Below are 21760 nucleotides of genomic sequence, written 5' to 3'. Positions count from 1 at the left end.
AGCCAATTATTCCAGCTAACACTGAAGCAGCTGTGAAGCTGGAGTTTTGCAGTAAAGAAGTGCTATACACACGCAGCAAAGCCGTGTGTATGACACTGACTCCTCAGCCCCTTCTTTAAACGGAAACCTTTTATTTTACAATATTTACTTTGTCATGTGAATCTTAAATGTCCACCATTTAACATCCTTGGTGGACATTCAATGGAAAATCCTTTGTCTTGGTATTGCTATTTCCTTTTTTTAACAAGCTTAACTTTTTTACCAGCATCACACACAACTCATACATTGAAAACAGCTAGATAACGCAGTCTCCCCAACCACGCCGCCTGACAAAGAACTAGCAGTCAACTGAGCTTGCACAGAACAGCCTAAATCCAGCAAAAAGAAGCAAAATTTTTCCATACACGGGACAGGGTGATGTCAGGGAGGGATGATGCAGCAGCATCCCCTAGTGCACTGCATCAACCCGGGGCGCTCCTATTGGCTGAGAGTGATGCTGCGCCGCGCCTAACGTCATCCGAGCAGCAACGTGTCCGTCTATCTCGCCGACACAGTATAGAAATAAGGGTGATTTTCAGAAATACGCCAGACAGGACAGTGGACGAAGCCTGAGTCGAGAAAGCTCTCCCCCCCGCATCCGCAGCTCACCATGAGGGAAATCGTTCACATCCAGGCTGGACAGTGTGGAAATCAGATTGGGGCGAAGGTATTACATTTTTCAACTGTTAGGACTTTTTCGAAAATAAGTTCAAGTAGCTACGCCACGCGTCTTGCCTTATCAAAATAGACGCATTTGTTTTGTAGCCAAGTAATTAAAACAGAATCTCTATTGAATTTTGGAGAGATAAATACTTAAAATTGACAACTATTAATGACATTTGGACTCATAGGGTGGGGTTCGGTGGCTGCAGCAAAGTACCCCCACCAGCTAGCTGAGTGTCAATCTGCCACCCTGCAGATGCGCAGCGCTAAAAGAAGGCCTGACGCACACGCTTTAAAGTCCATTTCGCGGTGTGTTTACGCTCCAAATCCCTAACGGAAAAGTATGTGTCTTCATTAGTTTTGGGAGGTGATTAGCGACGAGCACGGCATCGACGCTACCGGAAGTTACCAAGGTGACAGTGACCTGCAGCTGGAGAGGATAAACGTTTACTACAATGAGGCCTCAGGTAATAGAGGAACGTTTGTTGTCTGTGAAATGCTTCTGAATACTTTACCGCCACATCAATCTGTTTCTCATCATCAATGCATGGCGTTACACTGCACAGATCTCATCTGAATGCCACAATACATTATGTCCACGTCACAAGTTAAGCTGCAGGGGAAAATAGGTTGCACCATGGGTGCAGGGGAAAAAGAAATAGGACAGTGATCTTGCTAAAACGTCTCTCTGTGTCCCTCCCTCATTCTTTCTTTTTCTCTCTGCAGGGACAACAGGTACCTGCAGTGTCTGTATAGCTGACCTCAACACTCTGGCTTGTTTAAAATTTTCTCAAGTATCTGTTGTGGCATGTTGAACTTCATCCCAATCACACTCTATCTGCTGCTTGTTCTCTGCACGCTTCTGTCTGTTTAGCAGAACATTTTATTAGTCAGCATGTCTTTTCCAGGTGTATTAACATCAAACTGTGGTCTCATCTGCTACAGCTGAAAGAAGCTTGAGCAACTCTGTTTTTCCATTTCCTATTAGTGTGACATTATTGATCCTTTTGTTCCAGTGTAGCCTGCTGTCGGTAGCCTCACTGACTACTGCATTTGAACATCTGCATAACATAATTCTCATGGCTTTTTGATTAGTCATACAACATTAGAACTTGAGTATTGAGCATAAAAAGAAGGGAAAAAATGCATAGGGCATTGCTGATTTTTTTTTTTCTGAGTGGACTCTGCAGAAATTCAGTTGGTAAGCAGTGCAGCATGCTGCAGTATTTTGCTCTCTGGAACGGCCCTAGACAAAGAGGAGGCTGGACAAATAAAGCACCTCAAAAATAGTCCTGATATGCTTGTGGCTTTAGCAGTTGACACTTTAGCAGTTTAATACATTTTAATTAAATGTGTACTGTTTTGTGAAAAGGTATTTGCACCCTTAAAGATTGCTTGTGTGTTTGCTGTGGTGTCACACCCAAAACTCCCCTTTCACCGTAAAAGGTACACAGAGAGCATGTGCTCTGTTCTCTTGCCCTACTAGATCCAATCTTTTCTGCTATGTTGTGTTACTGGTTGCAGCAAAACTGCAACACAATGGTTACAACAGTTTTACCTATTATTGCAGCATTTCTTTACATAACTTCTAAATAAGATTGTTGTTCTTGCTCAGACATCGTTGTCTGGTATCAAAGTTAGCTGATCTGAAATAACTATGACCAAAAGAAAAGGGCAAAAAAGCAAGACAAAACATCTATAAGGGGGGTAAATCACCCTGTGTTATTTTAAACTTTGCCAACATGCAGAATCTTACTAAAGCCTTTTTTTTCTCTTTCTTCTCTCACCTCCCATGTGTTCAAAGGTAGCAAATTTGTGCCACGTGCCATCTTGGTGGACCTGGAACCTGGAACCATGGATTCTGTTCGCTCCGGTCCATTTGGACAGCTCTTCAGACCTGACAACTTTGTCTTTGGTGAGTGGATGTTGAATTCAAATGCTACTGCTTAATCTGGGCAAACTGGACATAGAACACATGTCAGAAACTGCTTCCATATTATGTGAAATCTGTGCTGAGTTTCATGAGCGAACACTACACAGTTATTGTGTTATTGTCACCGTACCACAAGCACAATATATCCGCAGCCTCTCTCTGTGGTGTGGAAAATATTGGTCATTGTCAGAGTCAGACACCTCTTCTGGTGACTTGGCAGAACACAGGATGCACTGTTACAAATGAGGCTACAGGAGCTGAAACAATGCATCACAGATGGGCTTTTCATTTCCCCTTCCTTGGAGCTAGACATTCACTACTAACTGGTCAACAAAGGATGGATGGAGAACTGCTTATGTCCTAGTACTTTATTAGTCACAATATCAATACACTGCTGGGATTGTTGTGTTTAGGGGAGAGTTAAATCACTTTAATCAGGAAGATGGCTGAGTTACCAAAAATGATCAGAATGATACCTTCTGACACTCACTGGCCATTTTATTAGACACACTCTGCAAGCAGTAGATTCAATGGATATCAAGTGTAGATTCAAGAAGTTGTAAACTTTTGCTTCAATTTAACATTATAGGAGTTTCTCTAGATTTGTCAGCTTCCCAGCCATGATTTGCTCCACTACATTTCCATGAGGTGGTCCACCTTGTTGGAAATGTACAAGGTGTACAGTCCAGTGACTGTGAAGGTCATTGGAACATTGTGAACTCTATGTCAAGAAAGCAGTTTGAGATTGTATAAGCTTTGTGACATGATGGACTATCATGCTAGAAGTAACCATGAGAAGATGTGTAAATTGCTGTAAAGAGATAGACATGTTCAGAAACAATGTTCAGGTAGGTTGTAGCATTTAGACAATGGTCCAACGTGTCCAGAGGAAACAAATTCACGCACCATTTCATCACCCCCACCAGCCTGAACCACTAACGCAAAGGAGGATTTGTTTTTACATGCTTTTTATGTTCGTACGCTAAATTCTGATCCTACAATTTGAATGTCACAGCTTATTGAAGACCTATTAAACCAAGCAATGTTTTTCCAATCTGTTACTGTCTCACACGGGCATGGTGAGCCTGTGTGAAATGTAGACTCAGTTTCATGCTCTTTGCTGATAGGAGTGGAAGTTGGTGTGTCATCAGCTGCTGTAGTCCATCTGCTTCAAGGTTTGACAAATGTATTCAGAGATGATATTTCCCATACCTTGGCTGAACTTCAGCAAGGCATCTTCACCAAGTCTAGATGCCTAAATGCATTGAGTTGCTGCTATGGGATTATCTTATTTACTATTCCTATTGACATGCAATTGGACATGTGTACCTAATGAAGAGGACACATATCAGGGAGAGAAAAGCAAACTATGAAGCACAACATGTCATCCTCTTTGATAAATGTGTCAAAGAAGCAAAAAAAAAATGTGAGTTTTTGAAGTAACCATAAACCAAAAACAAACCGAGGGCTTTTTCAGTATAATGACCTTTCACAAGTTTAAACCTTCCATTCATCAAATGTGGGGGGAAGGTGCTATCTCCAGCCCTCTTTGGGTTAGGGGCAGGTCACCCATCCATCAGAGGGCGTCACAGAGACGCACAGAAAAAACAACCTTGCACACATACACACTTCTGAGGCCAATTGAGAGAGAACAATTATCCAAACAGTCATGTCTTTTGACATGTTTTTGAAACCGGAATAGCTGGAGAAAACCCACACATGCACAAGTAGAGAACATACAAAATCTTTGTATAAAAGTCTAGATTCAAGCCTCGAACCTTCTTGTTGCAAGGCAGTATTGCTTCCACAGCTGCCACAGTTTAAATCAATTAAATAAAATCAAAGCAAAATTTGTAAGTCTAAATATTATATGCTTTTATAAACTAAGAGACTATAATACAGTTTGTTGTATATATCTGATTAGAGATTATAATTTGGTGTTTGCAACTTTAGATTGCACAAATCAGATGCTTAATGGTGATTATGTCACTTGAATGTAAAGCCCTGAAAAATCCATCACCAGGTGCTCTATAAGTAAGCCGTTGTAGATTTTGTGGTATGTTCATGATCTTTATCTTATTTAGAGGTGTGAAAATGTGGTACTACCAAGCGAAACTAATGCCACCATTGTGCCGATGTCTCGAACACAGCTGCAGTTCTGCTGCAACCAGTAGCACAACATTGCAGGATTAAAAGTCTATGAATGAGATGCATGAGAACAGAGCCAAAACACCTTTTGCTTACATTTTACAGTCATTTGCCTTTCTATGAAGAAAACATGTGTTTATCCATTTACACTGTGGATTATAGAACTTAGACACAGAGTTAAATGCAAACTGCAAATGTCAACCTTAGAATCCGAAGCTGATTGAAAATTGTTTATTTTTGTATTGGTAATTTGATCATCCAGAGAATCACATTTTTATCCAGTCAGATTGACTCTACAGCTTTTGTGCACAGTGATTTTCAAACCTTGCCACAGATTATCAGTTGGATTTAACATCTGGGTTTTGACTGGGCTAATCTAACAAAACATTCCATTGTAGCATTGGCTGTATATTTAGTGGTATTGTTCTACTCGGAAATGAACCACAGGTATTTTCCTGCCCCAGACAGGTTTTTCCACTGGGCTACATTATAATTATCTCCATAAATCTTCCTGTCAACTTTAACCATTTCCCCAGTTCCCACAGAAAAACATGCCCCCATATCATGATTATGCCTCCACCCTGTTTAACTGAGGCAAGAGGAGTGGTATGCAGTGTTGGCTTTCTGCCACATATAACATTTTGTATGTAGGTCTAAATTATTATTTTTATTTTTTGCATCTGATTATATCGAGAATGTTATTTTATGACTTTACTCTCAAAAGTGTAATTTATGTACTCTGTCGGGTTCCTCAGTCTTTATGATGCTGTTTATTTACTAAGGTTTTCTAACAAAAATGCCTATAGCCTTTGCATATCACAGGCAGACTCTATGTACTAATTAGGTTCTTTCTGAAGCAATTGATTGTACTGAATTTTATTTAGTGATGCCAAGTTAAAGGAGGATGTTTATTTCTACAAATACTGAAAACCATTTATACATTTCGTGTAGTTGTTATGTGTAAGTATTGAAATGTAGCAAAGTTTAAGGAGTAGGGTTTTCCTGTAATTCATAAAAAAGTTTCATCAGCACATTTTTTTCACAAATAAAATTCAGATAAAATAATAAACCTTGCTTTTAAAAGAGATTTTGGGTGTATGGGCACCTACCAAAGTTCTATTATTAGGAGAAAGAATAAATCGAGAGCCTGCAAACTATTTCAGTGCAGCAGTGTGGAGAGAGCCCTCTGTAGATCATGCTCATTTGTTCAAAATAGTTCATTGTTAAATTTTGTTTCAACAATAACTCTCTTTAACCTTTTCTATCATGCAGGTCAAAGTGGAGCTGGAAATAACTGGGCCAAAGGTCACTACACGGAGGGAGCTGAGCTGGTGGACTCGGTCCTGGATGTGGTGAGAAAGGAGTCTGAAAACTGTGACTGCCTTCAGGGCTTTTCAGCTTACACACTCCTTGGGTGGAGGCACAGGTTCAGGGATGGGCACACTGCTCATCAGCAAAATCCGTGAGGAGTACCCTGACCGGATCATGAACACCTTCAGTGTCATGCCTTCCCCTAAAGTGTCAGACACCGTGGTGGAACCTTATAACGCCACCCTTTCTGTCCACCAGCTTGTGGAAAACACAGACGAAACGTTCAGCATTGACAACGAGGCCCTGTATGACATTTGCTTCCGCACCTTGAAGCTGACCACACCAACCTATGGAGACCTAAACCACCTGGTGTCAGCCACCATGAGTGGGGTAACCACCTGCCTCCGCTTCCCTGGCCAACTCAATGCCGACCTCCGCAAGTTGGCAGTCAACATGGTGCCATTTCCTCGCTTACATTTCTTCATGCCAGGCTTTGCACCCCTCACGAGCCGTGGCAGCCAGCAGTACCGTGCCCTTTCTGTGCCAGAGCTCACTCAGCAAATGTTTGATGCCAAGAATATGATGGCAGCGTGCGACCCCCGCCACGGGCGCTACCTTACGGTAGCAGCCATATTTCGCGGGCGGATGTCTATGAAGGAAGTGGATGAGCAGATGCTGAGCGTCCAGAACAAGAACAGCAGCTACTTTGTGGAATGGATTCCCAACAATGTCAAGACAGCCGTTTGCGACATTCCCCCTCGTGGCCTTAAGATGTCTGCCACCTTTATCGGGAACAGCACGGCCATCCAAGAGCTCTTCAGGAGAATCTCGGAGCAGTTCACTGCCATGTTCCGTCGCAAGGCCTTCCTTCACTGGTACACTGGAGAGGGAATGGATGAGATGGAGTTCACTGAGGCTGAGAGCAACATGAATGACTTGGTGTCAGAGTATCAGCAGTACCAGGATGCCACTGCTGATGAAATGGGCGAATATGAGGAAGACGAAATAGAAGATGAGGAAGATGTGCGGCACTGATTAGACATTGGCATTGAACTTGTTCTAGAACACATGTAGTATGCTTCAGATATAGATGTTTAATTTAATATTGCAGAGTGCAGATTAAAACTAAATGCTTATTCTAAATAATGCTGCTGAAAAACATTGCTATTGCCAAAGCTAATTAGTGGTAGAACCTGACAAAACTAAGGGATGATGTATTTTATTTCCATAATAATGCTTTGCAAATGTAAGAACAAGCACAGACATTTGCTTTACAGTTTTGTAACAAACACTTCATCAAGCATCTATGGTCTACAATGTACAATAAACGATTCAAATTAAACTTCATGTCATGTTTACTTTTTTTTATGAATAAAATGTGTGTGCAAAGGCTTGAACATATAAATTGAAGCACATTAAAGTATGTTTTCCCATATTTTGTTACTGTTGTTATAGCTGACAACTGGCAGCATAAGGCCTGAATTAAGGGTTTTAAGAAAGAAACTGGATTTTGCAGGTTTGTCCATAGTGTTTTGCTGGTTTCACACATTGTTTTGAGAAATGCACTTACTGTTCCGCAAATGGCAAAAACGATTCAAGAAATGCACCAAAGCTACTGAGAAAAACTGTAACTAGGATACATTATTGGGATAAATCATGGAAACAAATCAAACAGATGGAGGCATTATAATGATTTGTGTTATCCTTACAAACTTGTTTTCCTGTCATCCATGTGAATATTCCCTTGACAAATGCCACCTATTTAAGTAAACCTTAAACAACATACAATGGTAGAAAGTAAGATTCTAAAAAATAACAAGAAGTTGATGTAAAATTTATACTTTTGTTTTTTTGTCTATACAAAATACAAATAATACTTGCCAAAACCAGGGCCATCCTTTGATTTCCTGAGAAATGATGAACCTTTTCTTTTTCTGTCACACCTATACACACCTTTTAGGTTGTGTACAAGCTTGTCATCTCTAGATAATTTATAACAACCTTTCTGAGAAACACTTGAACCATTCATGTGTCAAAACTCTCTAGGAGTCTGTAGCTCAAACAAAGACACCTGTTGTGAGATCCTGTTGTGTTGCATTATTTTGCAATAAGGTATCAAACTGACTTGTTTGAGCAACCAGATTGTTATGTTCTCGAACAGTGTTCGCTGAACACTGTTAGAGAGTAACAGTGTGGAGAAAGTGAAATAAGCCATGCAAAACTAAAGATGACGATAGATAAAACTGATATGATCAGTCTGTCCTAGGACTGGAACATAGTAACAAGAGCATGCACAGAGAAACGGACAAACAGGCTCCAGAACTGTTTTTGTGCGTCAGGTCACACCCATAGATATGTGGGGAAACCAATAATTTTCTTTCATTTGACAGCTGACAGAAACCAAATGCTTTAAGATGAGTGATGGCCTGAGGAAATAACTTATGGGAAGGTAAAAACATAGATGTGAGGCAATGCTTACTTACAATAGGCCAGGATAACAAATGCAAAACAACTTTCATTTTGGTATTTCCCTGTGAAGAAGTACTGATAAAAATTATCTTGTTAGTGTTAAATAAATACAGCCTACCAGAAAAGACCAAAGTATGTACATCTACCAAGGGAAACTGAATCCAGTTTTCTGATGATATGACTCTGTAAAGACTAATTCTGAAAAAGAAAAAGACAACAGCTTCTTGGGAGGTCCTTGTTTAGTTTGCATTTTAATTTGAGACAATCTTTTTCATCTCAGGACAAAACAGCTTTTTATCTGTTCTAATGAAGTACTGCTCAACATAAAAAATAAGTTGTCATAAATTGTCCTTGCATTCACTTTGGATAAAGTGTCTTTCAAATGCATGCATTTTCTTAAATTTTTTAGAGATTTTGTCACGTAATAAGCTACACATTTCTTTGTATGTTATTGGATTTTACTATGCTGGACCAACACAAAAAGTGCATAATTTAAAAGAGGAAGGAAAACGAAAATTGTATTAAAGAATTTTACAGATAAATAAGAGGTCAGTACTTGCACCTGCAATTCATTTCATGTTAGTCTCTACTAACTTTCTTCTTCTCAATAACTGCATATATATATATATATATATTTTTTTTTTTAGTTTATTTGGTAGGGACAGACACACATCGACATAGACAAACTGAACAAAACAGCAGTCCCATATTTGCGTCATAGTGCAATAGCAACAGCTAATTCACAGCACTTGTCCCTAGATGGGCTTTTAAAAAGGTACGTTTTTTTAAAAAAAAGGAAAAGGAGAAGAAAAGTTTTCTTTTAGGCTTTACCTATGTCATCTGGCACTATTTCCTCTTTTTGTGAAACCTACACTGAGAACCTTTTTGAATGAGCTATCTCACAAGGCAACCTGTTGTTCTACACAAGAATGCTACTGTCTGTTTGGTTGAATGTGAAATGTGAGCCCTGCTTAATGGAGGAGGGTTTACCCAGCTCCTCCCCAGAGCCTGACTGTATTTGTCACACAAAAAACACTGCAAATTCATTTGGGCATTCAGAACAAAAAACGTATTTCCAAAACTGAAAAGAGATGCAAATATTTTAAAGCTTCCTATTTTCAATTGAATTGAATATATATATAAAAAAAATAAATCCTGGAAGATGTTCAATAAAGGTTTAGGAAAATGTTCTGGGTTGAGAGCTTACAGCATTTTCTCAAGCTGCATAATTCTTCTGAGTGTTGCATTTTGATTACAGTGCATCAAAATAAAATTTATAAAAGAGACACAGAGAAAGCCTTATTGACAAAAATGTTGTTATTAAACACAAGATTTTAAAAAGTATAACATTCTGTCAGATGTGATCCATACCCATCAATCTAGTAAAATTCCCAAATTAACCTTTAGAATTAGAATAACAATTATTAAGTTAAAGATAAGCTAAATATACACAAACATGTATTTGTATCTAAGACAACATAAGAATTTAGTTGTAGACTAAACAAGTATTGTTTTATTGTTTGATTTTATACTGACATCAGGTGCAAATAACAGAAACAAATCTTCATTTTCAGGCCAGTTTAGCTTCAATGCTACATTCCATCAGCATATGACAAACAAGACAAAAATACAAGCAGCAACAGCAGTAAGTAAAAAACCGTATAACCCTGGCAAAAGTTACTATTTTGCAATGTAATTCTAGATTACCAAATCACTTGGTTACATACAAAAATAAAAAAAACCTAACAAAATGAGAGATACTTAATTAAAAAGCGCAACACCTTGGAAAAAACAGGACTACACAAACAGTTTGGCACTTATCAGTTTTCATGTACAAATAATTGCAAAAATACCAATGTGTGATACAAAGGAATGACAATAAAACACTGATTATTAATAAAAAATACATATATTTTTGGTAAGCTGCATTTATTCCGTTTTAATAATATCGAAAAAAAAATAAATTTCAGGAAAATTACACCTTCAGAGAAAATAGGAACTGATGCAACTCTGCCTGTTATAATAGACATTAAGTCACAAATGTAAACCTTTTTAAAAATGTTTTTCTGGACTGTCTTTTACCTAAAATAAACATAGGCTTTTCAGTGCTATTGTATGGCATGTATATATCATACTTTTACTCAGTAGGGGGTGAAGAAAATTATGCATCAAAGAAGTCAGTTAATGCATTCATGGAACTCTAACACTTGTGTGTTTTTATGTGTAAAAGCATATTTGAATAAAGCCAAAGGCCAAGCAGTTTAAAGTCTTACCCAAGCTCTCTCTCTGCTGTAGTGCATTTCTTAACAAGCATATACATGTGCGACCTCAGTGGTTAAGCAAAACAAGGCAGCAATTTATGTGTTTGACTCGATATTTCTCTCAGTCACAGAGACTTTTTTATGCTGAACAACAACCCTCTGGCCTCCTTGGAGCCTGGGTGTGGTTGCTAGTGTAAAATCTTCCTTTGATCCTGCAGAACCACGTGAGCCTGCAGAAAATGACTTCATCTGAACTCCTTTTCCTCCCAGCTCAAATCCTGCCTGTGAAGAGCTCTGTGGTACATGACCAGAGCTCTGCAAATAATGTGTACTGTGCTTTCCACCAGAAGATCCATTCTCAACTACAAACATTTGAGTGTTTGTAGTTGAGACGGCTCCCTGGGAGGAGCCCTGTGCCACCTGCCCAGACACTCCATTCATTCCCAATTGGCCTTCAACCAGCACCACACCCTGAGAACTTTGGAGGCCTCCAACTTGTATTAATCCTTGACTGAGCCCAGGTTGACTCACCTGACCAACCACCTGCTGAGTTCCCCCTGACACAAGCACCATTTGGGGATTTGACTCAACTACATACATTGGGGCAGCTGCGTAGTACATAGCAGGCTGCTGTATGAGAAGTGTTTGGTTAGGGATGACGACTGTCTCTTTGACTTTAGGAAGAGTTGCTGAACCCTTGGAGCGCTCAGTAATTCGCTCCTCTTGGATGAGGGTAGAAGACCCAGATGCTTTATTGAAGGTATTGAGGGTGTTGACATTCACAGGCTCTCTGTCCCTAACTGTTTCCCTGTGGGTGTGGACCTGCGTGTGGGTCGAGGTGGATGGCCTAGCAGTGAACTCGGTTTGGTTTGAGAGATTAGAAAATCCCACATCCACCGAAGTGCTCTCCAGGGGCTTTCCATTGCAGATTTCAGCCAGGGTTTTGAATTTTGGCCCCAGGTCATTAAGGAATGCAAGATCATTATCATTTTCAAGGAGGCTGCAGCATCCTACAGAAGCTGCCTGCGAGTCTTCATCCTCGTATTGATAGATCACTTCCTTGTCCTTCTCCAGATGTTGCTGTGGAGCTTGTCTTGATTTCTGCAAACAAATGAGGGTAAATTAGATCAATTACACGGCCGAGGGTAATGCAGTCTCTCTATGAGAAAAATTTGTGATGAAAAATATGATTGACATGTAGTCATGTATCTAGACTTCAAGGAACAGGTTGAAATTCAGTCTGGTGTACAAATCTGATGTACAAAGCCAAGGCAAGTCTCAGCTCTTCCAGATACAAATTCAAGTGAAGTTTCAAGTCTTTGAGGTGCAACTCTAGCTCAAATGTCAGTTATTTAAGGTGCACTGATTATTCTTAAGCTTAAAGTCATGAACAATTAATTATAAAAAAATATTTTTTTATAAATGGTTTCATGAATATGGTCTAATGTTTACCTCAATAAAATTGCAGATGTATCTTCAAAAAACATTATTAGAATGAATATTTTACTTTAATGGAAACAACACATGTCACAGAAACACAAATTGATTTGGTTATTGCAAAAGCATCAAATAGGAAGTGCTTTTATCTTTAAAACACAAAACAACTTATTTATATTTTCAGAGTGATCTTCTCCTAATCGCTGCAATTAAATTGTCCACTCCATTACATAGAGCTGTTTCTTCTCCTTACCTTGAATTGGAGATTTAGCTAGATTAATTGGAAACTGCTTTAAATCTGTTTGCATTTCTTGCCTAATCTAAGCAGTAAATAAGTTCCAAAGGACAGAATAAATGGTTCAAAAATGAGTGAGGCATGAAGTAACGAATGAGAATGAACATTGGATTTTTACATGAACATAAGAAGTGTTTCTAACCTGTCCTATATTGATGCTAAATAAAAATAAGATATGAGTAAAGTTCAGTCTGTTTTTCTTTTTTTCTTTTTAGAAATTACACAGAGAGGGATATCTGTAGGAGATAGGATGTTGCCACACCAAAATAATTGATGGCTATGAACCATTACTACAACATTAGTCAAGTTTTAAACCATCTCTGGATAATAATTTAATAATATTTACATCCATCTCAGAGTCATATCGCTGTGCTCTTGTGGTGGGAACATTTTATCAGAGGCTAACAGCTTATGACTCATGTTATGTCGTTATTCCAGTGTTTATAAAACTTCACACAATGAAATTGCCTGAGCCAGCACAGGCAATTTCTGAGCGATGTTGAAGGGACTGCTAAGTGCTTTTTCCTAGAGTAATAGCCTTCAGTGCTTCTGCAGCTGCAAAGTGTTTTTGATTTTATTTACCCTTCCTATAAAGTCTGCCCTCTGACTGAACTTCACACTGACCTGTTCAAGAGTGTCTGATTTTGTAAGGTCTCATATTCAGCACAGAACATTAGTAAACCTGACTGAGCGATGTTTACCTTAGCAGTGCTTGGATACGTTTTTTTTTTTCTACACCAGGTTTGCATTTACATTTATTTAAATGCTAGTTAAATGTTAGCAATTATTTAAAAGAAGACAAACCTGGAAACTACTTTTATTTATTTTTTTCTACTGGCATTATAATTATTCAAATATATACACTAAAAACCTTACTTTTACTTTACTTATGCTTTACATTAAATAAACATTGCTCATGAAACTTGAGCTCTAGACCTCATGCTCAAGTCAAGTCTGAGGGTAAGTCAAGTCTTAAATCTATGTTTGTGCTAGTTATGTTTGACTTGGGTCTAGATCATGGGCTTGTGTCCCAATCACTAGTTGACAAACTTACAACTGAGTAGTATTGCCCCAGATAATGCTCTGGCAAGGCCATTCCATCGAAGGCTGTCAATCTTTGCTTGGAAAAGCTCATCTCTTGGCCCGTCATAGTCCCTGCGCCCATGAAACCCATCTGATCTCGGTTTGCATGGTAATAGTTGTATTTGTCGTCCATCCACATCTCCTCTCCTGTTAGGGTTCCACCTCCACCCATTCCTGCACCAGTTAAATTATCAAGGTACGCAGCTCCCCCAGACATGTTGATGTTCTTTGTATTTATGGTGCTACCATCAACCTGCACCGGAATTTGGACACGAGGGACGTCCTGTGAATTAGAAAACAAAGAAACTTCTGTCAGTGACAATGCATTCTACAATCCAAAAAATACCAGCATTGCCTTTGGATGGTGAAATCTGTTTGCACCTTGTCTTCCCCCTGCCCCTCAGTGTGATATGAGATGAGATGTTCGTTCGCCTCAAAGGGAATAGCCTTAAAATCTCTTGCAGCATTTCCACACAGGCAGAAGAGCAGAAGAAGGGGAATCACTACAAAATACATTGACAACAATGTTTAAACAGTGATCATACTTAGTAAACAATATTAAGATACTTCCTTTCTTCAATGAACGGGTTTAACTAATCAAAAACACAGCAACTTATTGAGTCATAGTTGTGCAATGTAGGCATAAGTCACACATCTCTTCATAAGCCACCTAAGACCCACCCTTTTAGTTTTAATCTTTCTGTTCATGCAACAACTTGTTCTGTTAAGTAATGTCTTGATGGAAAAATAAAGATTCTTATCAGAATTTCCCATAAGCGTAAAAATCCAGAAGTCTTTACTCACACAGAAGGAGCAAGAGTCCCAGCAGCAAGAGCAAGATACCGCCAGCTCCAAATTTGACAGTGCTTTTTCTGCGTAAACTGCAGGCCTTGGTGTTTCCATCACATGTGCACACAGTTATATTGAGTTTCTGGAGATCATCGCACGACTTTCCTTGCTGGTCCTTGACATTCAGGGTCACTTTGTAGTTGCCATGCCATAGCTTTCCCTGGTTTCGAAGAATGACTGTGGTTTCTAAAGAAAGACGACACCTGGTTGTCAGATTTGTAACCCGATAGGGAAGCTTATTTTCTACTGCCTTAGTTTAACAAAAGCAAACTGAAAAGGTTCTATTTTATTTCAGCACCAAAGTACATTTATTTGAAAGATAACTATTTTTCCTGTGTTATTCCTGTTACTGCAACATTTCACTAGTAATCTTACAAAAATACATTGGGTGACATTAGCTGTAAGTAAACTGAGTTTGAGTTTTATTTCATCTAAATTACTATGGGATAATCAAATCTGTAAAGGAATTCCGTTTTACTGTAAAAACTAAGAAGACCATTCAACTAAAGCAGACAAAGAAAAAAAAATACCATTAAAGGGCTCTAAAATCCACTTGTCTTTGCTGTCCACTTGAATCAAATCGAATGTAAATGGTTGTGCGTTGGGGTACAAATCTTTGTCCTTTGCCGTGACATAAATGACATTTTCACCAAAGCACGCGGTTTGAGCCGTTGAGGTCAGTTGTGGACAGTGGTCGTTGTGGTCCTCCACCTGAATGGCAATGGTTCCTGTTGCAGTTTTCGCAGGAATGTCTAAAAACCAGTTAAAACAGATATAAGTCATGCTCTGTTGTGCAACACATTGATTTCAGGTAAGAAATTAACCAATGCCATATCTTCAACAACTTACCATCAGTTATGCAAATAATTTTGGCATAGTATGTTCCATTGACCAAATATATTGACTCTCGGTCGGGATATTTATTCAACCTGATTTCTGCAGTTTTTTCATTAATTGAAAACCAGTTGTCTGCATCATACAACTTTGCATACCTGCAAGTGAAAAAGCAAAACTCAGTTCAGATTATTTTGGTTTATTTATGTAGCTCCAATTCATTTCAAGAAACTTTACAAGACCAACAGACCCAGATCCACATTCAATTATATAAAATCAAAATGGGTCTAAATTAAATTTATATCAATTCAATACATAATAATCATATTATGCGCTTTTGGATTTAGATCCAATACCTCAACAGCCAATAACTGTGACTTTCATTATCTTATAATATTAATACAATACAGTCAAATTCAATTGATCTTATAATGTCATTTGAGAGGAAGTAACTTAAAAAGCTACTTCATAAAAGGTTCTACATTTTATAGCCTTCTTTGTTACATAAAAGATAAATGCTACAGAGTTTATTGTTGTCTTAAAAATGTTGTATGTTCAGCATTTTAAATGAGGGAACATGGGGATCTGGCCAGTTCTATGTGTTTTTCACTCAAATATATTCAAAAACAATGGGATGTGATATAACACTTTACATAATTCTGTATGTCAAGATTTGTTCGCAACACTGAAATATTAGTAAAAGGCAGGAGAGCTAGTTTAGGATGTTCTTAGAATAAAAAATGAATAAGTGAATGTCTGCAATTTAATCAAATTTATGTGAACTGAGGAAGAATAAAAATTTTAAAAATACAGCACTTCAAAGTCAGATCTTTGTGTAAATAGTTTGAAAAATAATTCATCTTTTCAATGTTGCTATTGCATGAACAAGTAGGTTGGTTTGAAGAGCAAAGACAATAAAACAGGAATATCTGCTATGTGAGAGACATTACCTCACGTTTGTGGCAGTCACCAGCGTGTCACTGTCGATAGCAGCGTACGTTGCTATAACTTGGGTCAGAGACGTGGAAGTTATTTTCTCAGAGACGGTCACCACTTTTACACTGGGCTGGAATCGAGCCCCCTCTTTCTGATTGACAACATTTATTTTGATGGGATACGGCTTGGATGTAGCGCCTGTAATCACCGTGCTGCTGCCGAAGTTGTACTCTGCTTCATTTTTAACCTTGATTCCGAGACTTAGTGTTTTTATTTCCTCGTAGTCCAGAGCCTGTTGATAATAACCAAATGATTAACAAGAGATACAGGCTTTCAACATTTAGCAACAAAATGTTGTGCAGTAAGATTCCAGGGCGCTAACCAGATGCTGTCAGAAAGAGAGGTTAAAGCCATTTTTGGGAATTTTGGATATTTGCAAGACCCTGAACAGATTCTTAACTTGCCATCTTGTGTCGATGGTGTCAACACATAAGAATTCTCCTCAGTTTGGGCTAAGACACTCATGTACACGCATACAAAAATGTTTAGATAGGCTTCCACAACTTCTAAATTGTTAATGTGGCAGCATTTTGAAAAATGCTTGTGTGTACCAGGTCAATTTAGAATAATTTCTTAGCAATTTAAGAATACTACAAGTGACTAAGAGTTAGCCACTAATAGCGCTAACGTTGGTATCTGCTTCATAACTTCCTATGCTAAAGTAAAGTCTAGTTCAAAAGATACTAGTGACAGACAGATGTAATGTTTTTTTTCGTTTTTTTTTTTCGTCTGGGTGTGAGGGGCTTGAATTATTAAATCTATCTCAGAATCAGACTAATTCTAAAAACTGTAATATTTGTGCCACAAGCCTAATATGATGTGCATTAAACGTTTTTCATTTAAACAGACCTTAACAATCGTGATGACTCCCTCGTTGGTCGTTTTGTCAGTTCTGATATCAAAGTAACCTCCCTCATTTCCGGAAACAATTTCAAACAAAGCCCACCAGTTCGCCGTTTGGATCATATCCAGGTCAAGTGCTTGTATCCTTAGAACTTCGACACCAATTGTGTTCTCCTCCACTCTTCCTTCATACTAAAAAACAAACAAAAGAAAACATTCAGATTGGGACATTATCAATACAGTGTTTAATAGAATAATTGTATGCTTGTTGTGTCAAATATACCGTTTCTTGTGCCAGTGTTGGTATGTTGTCATTTATGTCTGTGAGATCAATCTCAATTTCACCAGTTCCTGTGTGTCCTCCTGCTTTGCCGTCCATGTCAGAAGCATAAATGGTCAACTTATATGTGCTTTTGGTCTTAAAGAAAAAAGATATTGCACATAATGAAACTGAGTTTTAAATCAATCATGAATCTGTGCTTAATTGTAAATCTCAAATGAAAACTGCACAGTCACTCACCTCTCTATCTAGAGTGGTCTTTGCAACCATGACCTCTCCTGTTCGGGAGTTGATGGTGAACATCCCGTCAGCATTAGTGCGCTCATCTATTCTGTAGAAGATCTTGGCATTGCTAGTGTTCGGATCATCATCATCTGTTGCTATCACTTTCATCACAACCGTACCTAACAAAATAAACATAACATAGTTATAACACTGCAGCTAATACATTTTTTGTTACCGAGATCAAAGATGTGTTGCAGATCTTTAATACCGAGTTTGCTGTGTTCGCTGACTTGTCCTACTTGCTGCATCTTTATGACAGGAGTGCAGTCATTAATGTCCACAACATTAATAACGAGAGTAATGTCGTGCTCCGCACGATTCCCATTATGGTATTTTGCTACACCAAGAAGCTAAAAAAAAAAGCAGAATGTATTTTGACATTTCATTCATTTTCACTATATTTACAAAAACAACAGCAAAACGATTTTTAGGTTCTCTTACATGATATTGTGCAAATTCCTCTCGGTCCAGAATGGAGTGGCACTTAACAAAGCCAGTCTTCCGGTCAACAGAAAATCTGCCCTGTGGGTTTTGGTCAACACCAGGACCAGTTAAAGAGTATACTATCTCCTGAGATGTCTCCTTGTCTGAGCGAATCTGTAACACAGATGAACAGATGAAGATGAAAACCACATGGAAACATAGATTTAGCGTAACTCATTTTAAGCATTTGTGACTGGAATGTCCTTCACCTTTATTTTTCAACATTATTATAAAATACTTCTAATACAATTTAAAAGGCATGGTACCTCAATTTGTAATTTAGAATATTTTTGGTGGGGTAAATTATCTTGCAATCCTGTAAAACAAAGTGATAGCTTGGATTTCTTTAACTGAAGTTATTAATAACAGTTTACTCACCTTTAGCTGATAGATATCATGTTATTGTGAGTTTATAGTGAAGGACAAAGAGGTAGTTGGACAGACCTCCTATTTTAGCCTAGTTTATCTATTTAAACAATCTTATATTTAAATTGTCCATATAAATGAAATACAATCTGATTGGCTATTAACCCCCCACCCTTTCACATGATAGTGTTGTTAAATTTGTTGTCGCTTCTGGGCTTAAGAACCTTAAAGTATTACACTAAAGTTATCTTTATTGAGGTTCTCAAAGTTACAGTTGAAAAATTTTGAATTTTAGACACAGTTTAAGATCTACAGGCCAAATTCAATTTGTGCATTTATAATAGGGTTGTCAATAGATTAAAAACTTTAATCAGATTAATTACACTCTGGCACTGTGGGTAATCATGATTAATCACTACGCCTAACTTCGTCAGCCTGAAATATACATATACACGCAGATGTGTTTCTGGTAGGTATGGTGCTCTGGGCAAGTCCCACCTTCTCCCACACTCCAACCGATTAAAATACAAGTATGTGTTTTATTTTGTGTTTAGGTAATGTAATTTCCCAGCACTCAACAACAAGAAGGAAAATTTGCTCCACTACACGTATACAAATAGTAGAAAACTTGTTCAGTTTGCTATAATGTGGGTAGGAAACTGGCTGCCCCACCCATTTCTGATGCTGCCCTGGTCAATTGCCCATATAGCCTATGCAAGTTTTCAAAAAATGTTTAAGAGAATCTTTTATTGTCTCCAACCAAACACATCTGAAGATCCTAAGTTTTTCAGGTATATATTTGTGTGTTCTGTGTTGATTTCGAAGTGTGGCTTACGGGATAGCATTTTGAACAAGACTTTGAAAAGGGAGAACAAACAGATGCACACCTTAGCAACGTAGTCGTAAGTGGTGTAGTCCTGTCCCTCGGTAAGGTTTCTGGGAGCTAGGATCCATTCTCTTTTTTGCCTCCTCAGTACTCCACCATGTCCTTCCACCGTCACAGGAACAAGCTTCAGGAGAACAAAAAGCAAAAAACAAAACAAAAAAAAATCAGCATAAAAACAAGAGATCCAGATGTAATAATTACTAAGTCACAGAAAACCCCACTGCTGCTGTTTAACATCCATTTGTAAACGTACAGCTCCGGAAAACATTTGTACTGCAAAATACAGCAATTCCATTCCATTCCATTTCAGCGTCTATCAAATTCCAGCACAAGCACACATTATTCTACTTCATGAGTTACTGATTGGGTGATTGCTTTAACCCAGCAACATTGTGAAAGACTTTGTGAAAACAAATATGGGCTCTATTCCACCAGATATAAACTATACAAATTATTGTAGCATTACAGAATCTTTGAAAACGCGACGTTCAGGTTATTTTAATCACTTGTCATTTTGCACAAACACATTCTCGAAATAAAATAGGCATTACATTTTAATTTGTTTTCAGTATTTTGTACAGTGAAACAAAACTGTTACTTTTGCTTACTTTGAAATAGTGCAGAGAAATAGTACAATGAGAAGAAATATAATGGACTTTTTTCAAGATATGGAACCATCTTTTGTTTGTTTCCGTTTATTTAACCAAGGCTTCCTACAAGAATGTGTCATTGGATTACATTTAAATTCCAAATTTAAATGTACTTTTCTGTAAGAAAACAATGGTAGCTTGATAAAATTTCTACTCATCCATTTTTTTCTTTCTTAAGAAAGAAAGGAACTTATTTACTTACCTCTTTCTTTTTTTTTCTTTCTTTCTTTAATTATTGATTTTGTTGCTGAAATATAACACCAGAACCTAATTAAACTTTGCGAAGCTCTAGGTTTTCAACATTCAATATGTATGAGCGATGGCTGGATTAGAAAGAAACGGGGAGAAAAAAAAAACTAGTTCCCCTTCCAAAACGACAGGAAAGGGAAAAGTGCGATTCTTTGTAAACACAGACACTTCGCGTTATAATGATTTTTACCGAAGCGTATTCACCGGCATTACCCATCGAATTACGAAGAGGCACACCTGTTGAAAGCTCGTCTCTCCATTACTGTATTAAGACATATTTGGGGAAGGAAAAAAAAAAACAGAGCAAATGCCGTTACTTACAGTGAGGAAGTATATTAGTAGAAAGGGAAGGCTGCATCTGAGCAGGGGATCCATCTGTTAGCAAAATACAACGGGGGTTTTTTTTGTCCTCGTTTTGAAGTGAGATCGCTGAAGTTTGAGATCCGGTGTAGTCTTTTGTTAGTTGCTGTAGACTTTGACCCCGTGGAGGAGGAATGAGCTGTATATCAGCTCTGGGCGTGTCTTCTCTTTCTTTAGAACACTCTCGATAAGAAGTGATACCAGAATGTTGTGTAAAGCTTGATAGCACTTTTCTTTTCTACAGTAATGAAAAAAAATCAAGGTGGGGAAGAGGGAGGAAACCATTTTAGGCGAGGCAACAAAATGAGTCAATACTTCTCTGACCCATCTCTATGGATCTAAAGAGTTAATGTTTTAAATATCCCCGCATTTGCTTTGGTGCTTCATTCTACCTCCTATAAAACGCTACAGAATGCTGCTTCTGAACTCCCGATAAGTATCCCGGAATGTTGCTACATCTTATTAATAAGGGTAAAGCTATATAGAAACATTGTAAAAACTGACAGCCCCAAATAAAATGTCAGTTTCTATGTTTTTCAGTCGTTTTAAATTGTCCTGGCTGTTCTCAATTTGTCAGCATTTATTTAGCTCATGCCTGTTAAGTAGACTTTTAGCTTTAAGGGTTTGAACTTTCCTTTCTCCGTTGTAAGACTTAAAGTTTACTACAAATAACGAAATTCATGTGACAAAATAAAAAGAAGTGACTTCAAAATAAAATGTTGTAACATAAAGTTAAATGACCACCCCTGTTTAACACAAGGTCAAAAATTTTGTTGATTTAGTCACTGGGTAAAACTGTAATAGTTGTAATTTTTTATTTTATTTTATTTTGTTTTTTTGACATTTCTACTTTGAAATTTAGAACACTCAACTCTTTTTTTTTTTTTTTTTTGCTTTTGCAAGGATAAGCAGTGTGGACAATGCATAGACGGGCTGATGAATGGATGAGTGTTTTTAATGTGGCATATTTCATTTTTTTAGTAGTTCCTGGTCATTTTGACCTTTTGTCCTTACATGCCTTTTGATTATTTTATATTTAA

General features: G+C 37.9%; 1 protein-coding gene and 1 pseudogene across 1 annotated transcript; one reads left to right on the top strand and one right to left on the bottom strand.

Annotated features, from left to right (window-relative positions):
- Positions 1-502: 502 nt before the first annotated feature.
- Positions 503-7441, top strand: LOC116721482 (tubulin beta chain-like; annotated as a pseudogene).
- Positions 7442-9862: 2421 nt separating this feature from the next.
- Positions 9863-20932, bottom strand: LOC116721479 (desmoglein-2-like). Its single transcript, XM_032565229.1, has 14 exons — positions 20682-20932; positions 19463-19585; positions 18168-18323; positions 17935-18076; positions 17682-17845; positions 17445-17579; positions 17168-17353; positions 16273-16550; positions 15338-15480; positions 15019-15240; positions 14444-14674; positions 14021-14142; positions 13611-13922; positions 9863-11925 (listed from the first exon to the last, which is right to left on the bottom strand). Exons 1-14 carry the CDS (start codon positions 20733-20735, stop codon positions 10921-10923), a joined length of 3273 nt encoding a protein of 1090 aa, XP_032421120.1. The 5' UTR covers positions 20736-20932; the 3' UTR covers positions 9863-10920.
- Positions 20933-21760: the final 828 nt, after the last annotated feature.

This window comes from Xiphophorus hellerii, chromosome 6 (assembly GCF_003331165.1).
Source record: "Xiphophorus hellerii strain 12219 chromosome 6, Xiphophorus_hellerii-4.1, whole genome shotgun sequence".
Classification (NCBI taxonomy): Eukaryota; Metazoa; Chordata; class Actinopteri; order Cyprinodontiformes; family Poeciliidae; genus Xiphophorus; species Xiphophorus hellerii.
Note: the sequence above shows the minus strand (reverse complement) of the source record. Positions and strands in the feature narration are given on the sequence as shown.

What these genes read in the sequence shown, in the direction of transcription:
- LOC116721479 (XM_032565229.1), bottom strand. Translation starts at nt 20,735, where the DNA reads ATGGATCCCCTGCTCAGATGCAGCCTTCCCTTTCTACTAATATACTTC. An exon ending in GTGACTGCCACAAACGTGAG is followed by an intron (nt 15,481 to 16,272) that starts GTAATGTCTCTC and finishes TTTCACTTGCAG; the next exon opens with GTATGCAAAGTTGTATGATG. An exon ending in AATTATTTGCATAACTGATG is followed by an intron (nt 15,241 to 15,337) that starts GTAAGTTGTTGA and finishes ACTGGTTTTTAG; the next exon opens with ACATTCCTGCGAAAACTGCA.